General features: G+C 41.7%; 1 protein-coding gene across 1 annotated transcript; it reads left to right on the top strand.

Annotated features, from left to right (window-relative positions):
- The first annotated feature begins 2,486 nt into the window (after positions 1–2,486).
- On the top strand, positions 2,487–4,854 carry LOC118095450 (vomeronasal type-2 receptor 26-like). Its single transcript, XM_035136700.2, has 3 exons — positions 2,487–2,564; positions 2,964–3,090; positions 3,953–4,854. Exons 1-3 carry the CDS (start codon positions 2,487–2,489, stop codon positions 4,852–4,854), a joined length of 1,107 nt encoding a protein of 368 aa, XP_034992591.2.
- The last annotated feature ends 2,227 nt before the right edge of the window (positions 4,855–7,081 follow it).

Consider the following 7,081-nt stretch of genomic DNA (forward strand, 5'->3'; position numbering starts at 1 on the left):
GATACTGACAATGGAGAAAGGTGTGTGCAAATTATCATTCCACTGTTCTCTCAGAGTGGTGTCTGTTTTGCCTTCATAGAAAGAATCCCCATGTTAATTTCTTTCAATGAAATTGATGAAAACCTGGAAAGAGGAGGTAAATTACATAATGAAATCATGAATAGTAAAGCCAACATAGTGGTTTTTTATGGAGAATCAAATGCCATGATGTATTTGAGATGGTTTCCATATCTGTCAAAACAAGAATCTGAGACAAGCATACCAAGAGGGAAAGTTTGGATTCTTACAGCCCAGATGGAGCTTACATCAACAGTCTATCAAAGGAATTTTGATACAGAAATAATCCATGGTACTCTAGCCTTCAAAATTCACTCCAATGATGTACCAGGCTTCCAGTCATTTATTGAGAGCAGAAATCCTTCCATCACTAAAGGAGATGGGTTCATCAGGGACTTCTGGCAGCAGGCCTTTGGTTGCACATTTTCAAAGACGGATGTAGGTAACGTGGATGGGTACATTTGCACTAGGGAGGAGAAGCTACAGAACCTTCCAAAACCCTTCTTTGAAATGAGCATGACGGGCCACAGCTACAACATCTACAATGCTGTCTATGCTGTGGCCCATGCTTTACATGCAATGTCCTCATCTAGAGTCAAGCACAGTGCAAATCTGGATGGAGCGAGAATGAAACTACAGAATCAAGAGAAATGGCAGGTAGTGGCCTGAACATTTTGACGTGACAATGCATAATATCTACAGTATTATAACAGTGTGCAATATCTACAGTAATATAACAATATTTCCCATTAAATGTAGGGAAAAGTTTTGTCCATGCACTTCATTTCTCTCCAAACCATAAGGAAGTGAGGGAAATGGCAAATTTTGTGAGCTTTTGTGGGTACCTGTTGACATTGATGGTTTATCAGTAACTAATAGGTGCAAGTGGAATAGAAACTCAGCTGTATGACTTCAGTAGTTGGGCTTCCTTTCCCCCTAGCTTACTATGTTATCATTGCATAGAGTAAGGCAACTGATCTTAGGCAACCGATATTAAAGGTAAAGGGACCCCTGACCATTAGGTCCAGTCGTGGACGAATATGGGGTTGCGGCGGTCATCTCGCTTTATTGGCCGAGGGAGCCGGTGTACAGCTTCCGGGTCATGTGACCAGCATGACTAAGCCACTTCTGGCGAAACCAGAGCAGTGCTCGGAAACACCGTTTACCTTCCCGCCGCAGCGGTACCTATTTATTTACTTGCACTTTGACGTGTTTTCGAACTGCTAGGTTGGCAGGAGCTGGGACCAAGCAACAGGAGCTCACCCTGTTGCGGGATTCAAACTGCCGACCTTCTGATCAGCAAGCCCTAGGCTCAGTAATTTAACCCACAGTGCCACCTACGTCTCATATTTCGTGAAATTAGGTATCACAAAAGAACAGCAAATAGCTACTTCTATAATTTCTTACTGATATATTTTTACTCAGAAAGGTACTGCTGGATATTTCTGCCTTGGGTACCAAATTCATTTGACCAAACTTGGTTCCTTGGGAATTGGTGGGTGATGTTATGATGGGTGTCATGTACTGTTCAACTTGACTTGCACCAGCCTGCTAGTATCGGATTTTGTTCAGCATTTTTCCTGAAAATTTCATGTAGGCATGGAAGGCAGGTTCTGCATAGGCATCTGGTTGACCAATGTGTGAAGAGCAGAGCATCCTGGGTTAGATGGGCCACTGGCCTGATCCAGCAGACTCTTCTTATGTCTTTATGTCGTTACCTTCTCTCTTGCCCCTGTTGCAGTTGTGATTGGTGATTCCCCGCACCTTGTGGATATAATGAGGTGGATTACAGACAAATAGATATAAGGTAATGCTCATTGGGAAAGAAGGGCTAATGTTGACTCCTAGAAGGTATAGGGCCCAGTCATGGGGCAGAATATGGCTAACCATACAGGTGAGATGCAGCTAAAAAAGCAACAGAAATGTTATGTGATGAGTTATTTATGCTTGAAAAGATTGTGGAGCAATTTGGGTGTACATTTTGACAGCTATATTTTCTAAGTTTTTGAGAAGAAAAACTGGTGTGAAATATGGGAGGAGGATGTTTTGCTAAAAAATACCATAAACTGATCTCTTTGAGGTCTTTTAGCTTATTATATGAGCAGCATGTATTCTTATCAGTTTGCTGAATAACATAGTGATCCTTCCTATTATCTCTCAATTATAAAGGGTAAGCAGATATTTCACCAATTGCCTCCTGCTCAAAACTCTTCAGGAAATCATTCTTGCTTCCATTAGACATTAGTCTGAAAACCCTATACTTTTTTCGTTCTATCCAGCTTCATCACTTTTTGAGACATGTTTCATTTAACAACAGTGCTGGGGACAAGATCTCCTTTGATAGTAATGGGCAGTTACTAGCTGGATTCGATGTCATCAACTGGGTGGTTTCATCTAACCAATCCTTTCACAGAATAAAAATTGGGAGGATGGATCCGCAAGTTCCTCCAGATGAAGCGTTTGCCATCAATGAAGAGGCCATAACATGGCATTACTGGTTTAACCAGGTAGGATCCAATCGGAGATGTAGGGTGAAAGTGTTTTAGAGAATAGTGTCAGTAACAGTATCTCTTCGAAACTGTCATCAAACATATAAGACCTCAGACTAAAGATTAGTGTCAGTATTCTCTCAAAGTACAACCTAGTCCTTTAATAGACAATCCTGTTAATAATGCATCTGCTTCCAGTGTTGGTGCTAGCCTCACACCAAGCCTATCATACAAAGCTAACAGGAGGTATTTAGAGCCCTCCTTCTGTGTGTCTATAATGGAATGGAATTTGTACTTTAATTTGCATGTGAGATGCATATGTGATTGAAATTCCTTAACACTGCAAAAAGAAGTGGAAAGGCCCATGAAATTTAAAGATTCCAAGCTCATTATTTTGCTTTCTCATTTATGGATTAGGCCCAGCCTCTTTCTACATGCAGTGAGAGCTGCCATCCTGGTTCTAGCAAGAAAGTGAAAGAAGGGAAGCCATTTTGCTGCTACAATTGCATCCCATGTCCAAAAGAGAAAATATCAGACAAGGAGGGTAAGTATAATTGATGCTACTGGCTGTTTTCAGTTCTCGGCATTCCAATTTAATTTGTGTAGTGACACATTTTTACAATCAGGCTACACCAAGCTCGATGTTTCCCCCCTGTAAATTCAGGTTTACCTGATGTGGGATGAATCCAATACAGTGGGGAAAATCAGACTCCAAACTGCTTCACCTCGGTCTCAGACTATTTGTTTTCATGGTTTGGTGATGAGTGGATTAGTTGTCACTTTCTGTTACTCCTCTTTCCACACCCATTATTCCTTAGTGCTTTCATTTTGTTTCTAGTCGTGCTCATAACTATTTCTGGTGTGCTTCTGAACGGAACTAGCGGTGTATATTTTTTGTTGATCCCTCAGATTTACACAGAACCAGAAAACTGCACAGGCAAACCACAAAAAAAAATCTTCATCCCTGACCACTGGTCCTGTTAGCTAGGGATGATGGGAGTTGTAGTCCCAAAACATCTGGAGGGCCGAGTTTGCCTATGCCTGGATTAGAAGGTTGGGACAAACACAAAGGGAACACCTATTGGTAAGAATAGGAAAAAGCTATGTTTTTTCACATAGAAATTTCCAGATGTAGGGGTCAACATACCACTGTGAAAGGAACCATTTAGGTATATTATTAAGGTTTTATGTAAGATCAATACCACAGTCCTTTTCACATATTACTGGTGTGTGAGGTTCTATTTCACACATGAATTCTAAATCATGCTATGATCAACACAGCGGGAGCAAAAGACTGTGTTACTTTGCAGCTGTGGCTATACATACAGCCCCCCCCCAACACACACACATTTGTCCTCAACACTCAGGTAATGCAGAAAGAAGGCTTATGTCTTTTCCTGTTTCAGATATGAATGACTGCATTAAATGCACAGATGAGAAGTACCCAAGTAAGAATCAGGATATATGTATTCCCAAGATTGTAACCTTCTTGTCTTATGAAGAACCTTTGGGACTCAGTCTAGGCTGCATTGCTCTTTCCTTTTCTTTGATCACAGCTCTGGTGCTGGGGACATTTATGAAGCACCATGGCACTCCCATCGTCGTTGCCAACAACAGGGACCTCACCTACACTCTCCTCGTCTCCCTCCTGCTCTGCTTCCTTTCCACATTGTTGTTCATTGGACAACCTCAGAAGTTGACGTGTCTCCTCCAACAAGCTGTTTTTGGGATCATCTTCTCAGTGGCTGTTTCTTGTGTATTGGCAAAAACCATCACAGTAGTTCTAGCTTTCATGGCAACCAAGCCAGGATCAAGAATGAGGAGGTGGGTGGGGAAAAAGCTGGCCACCTCCATTGTTCTTTCCTTTTCCCTTGTTCAAACTGGCATTTGTACTGTGTGGCTGGTGACCTCTCCCCCATTCCAAGATGTAGACATGCACTCAATTGCTGAAGAAATTGTGCTGAAATGTAATGAAGGTTCTGTGACCATGTTTTACATTGTTCTGGGCTATATGGTCTTCCTGGCAATTGCCAGCTTCATTCTGGCTTTCTTTGCCAGGAAACTACCTGATAGTTTCAACGAAGCCAAGTTTATCACATTCAGTATGCTGGTCTTCTGCAGTGTGTGGCTATCCTTTGTGCCAACTTACCTCAGCACAAAGGGGAAATATATGGTTATTGTGGAGATCTTCTCTATCTTAGCTTCCTGTGGTGGCCTTCTGGGCTGCATCTTTTCCCAGAAATGTTACATTATTGTGTTTAAGCCTGAGTTGAACAGCAGGGAACAGCTCATAAGGAGTAAAAACTGAAAAAATTAATAAAGCTCTTCCCTAAACATAATTTGTAATCTTGACTTATCTTTGTGTGTCTATTTTTACTCAGATATTGTAGTGATTATTATTATGTTGTACACAGCCTTCGTGGGATGCAGGTGGCGCTGTGGGTTAAACCACAGAGCCTAGGGCTTGCCGATCAGAAGGTCGGTGGTTTGAATCCCTGCGATGGGGTGAGCTCCCGTTGCTCGGTCCCAGCTCCTGCCCACCTAGCAGTTTGAAAGCACGTCAAAGAGCAAGTAGATAAATAGGTACCACTACAGCGGGAAGGTAAGCAGCATTTCCGTGCGCTGCTCTGGTTGGCCAGAAGCGGCTTAGTCATGCTGGCCACATGACCTGGAAGCTGTACGCCGGCTCCCTTTGCCAATAATGTGAGATGAGCACCACAACCCCAGAGTCGGTCACGACTGGACCTAATGGTCAGGGGTCCCTTTACCTTTACCTTTACCTTTTCAATGGGAAAGTTCGCTTCAGTTTATGAACGCTTCAGTTTAAGAACTCCGTGGACCGTCTGGAACAGATTAATCCACTTTTCATTACTTTCACTGGGAAAGTTCGCTTCAGTTTATGAACGCTTCAGTTTATGAACAGACTTCTGGAACCAATTGTGTTCATAAACCGAGGTACCACTGTAAATATAGGTACAGCTAGTAGGGTTTATTGGGAGCCCTGCAAGACAAAAACTTATGAGCACATTTGTCTTGCAGAAACACAGCAAGAATATTAGGCAATAAAGCCTATTTCAGAGAACTGAATGGGGCTCAGAATCCATGTGGACATATTGGGCTGCTTTAGCGCTAGCAAATAATGCAATACCTATAGGAATATATGTGCAAAGTCAGTCCCTGTTTGCCTCTCTCATGCTTCCCCCCAACATCAGCACTGTGATATATGTCAGAGGGGATTTTACCCTCCCTTTCCAATCATTTAAAAAGAAGTGGTTTTCTCCCTTCTTTGTAGGGACAGGAGGGGACAGGGAGACACAAGCAAGTAATTGCTGTGATATGTGGTGATGTACAAACAGTTCATGTCACTTTGCACAGACTACAACGCTCGGTGTTGTTTTATCAAGGAGCCCTGCATTGTCATCAAGCTTCTATAATTTGTTTTATTGTTCCAATCACAGCCTTTTATTTCTGGCGTCCCCCTTCTTTGTTATTCATTCCAAACATAAGCGTCAATTTCTTCCCAGCTAATTATGGGTGAAAACTTTTGTTCAGCTGCGAAAAACATGTTTTCTTCAGCAATTCCACAGGGAATCCTCATCTCTGAAAGTTTGATTTCCTTCTTCAGTTATAGGAAGCATGGGAATATTGATCTCTGGTGGAGTTTCAGTGGCCACGAGTAAAATAAACAGCAAAGATCAAGAAGAATGTTATAAATATGCCAGGTACTATTTAGAGATATGAGTAGGAGCTGGAATAAGGCCAGGATCTAAAAGTTTATTCTCTGATACTTTTGCATTACATGACTCAAGATTTAGATCTGTGAACAGAGTAAACTACCATTAGAGGAATCTCTAAGCATAGACACTCTGATTTTAGAGAATCTGCATGTATAGGGGGAAGTTGCCCTTCTACTGAAGAAGATGGTGGTTGTAGTGGTGTTGTTCATTGTATTCTTTTCTCAGATGCCATGCAAAGCTCATACTGCAAAATGTAAGGTTCGTGGTCCACGTCACCCGCAACACATGTACCATCAGCCAGGAGACCTTATCATTGGTGGCATTGCAACTTATGGTGCTTTTGTGGATACTTTATTATCTTTCACTGAAGATCCCCCACCAGCATCGCATGATAGCTTTGTGTAAGGATGGGAAAATTTGCTTATATTTTTATCCTTGTGTTTTGTACCTGGCAAGACCAACTCTAACAGTTTATTCTGAAAATCAATGGGCGATGATGATGGTGGTGATTTCTTATCCACCCTTCCTCATAAGGTCCCAGGGCAGGTCACAATAATCCAAAAACACATTATTAAAAACAACTAATACAGATTATGATCACGAGTGAAAGCAGAAGGAAATAAACACTTCTTTTTCTGCACAGGAGAAAGACAGGGTGAAATGTATTTAAGCCTTTATATTTTATTTCACTTCTACATTCTCTTTCTCCTCATTTTTCAGTTATTTCTTCTACTGATTCTGTGTTGCTCAGAGATCGCCTGTGGTTTCTCTTAAGGTTTTGAATTCTTGCAACATTGT

The sequence above is a fragment of the Zootoca vivipara genome, chromosome 13 (genome assembly GCF_963506605.1).
Source record: "Zootoca vivipara chromosome 13, rZooViv1.1, whole genome shotgun sequence".
Lineage (NCBI taxonomy): Eukaryota > Metazoa > Chordata > Lepidosauria > Squamata > Lacertidae > Zootoca > Zootoca vivipara.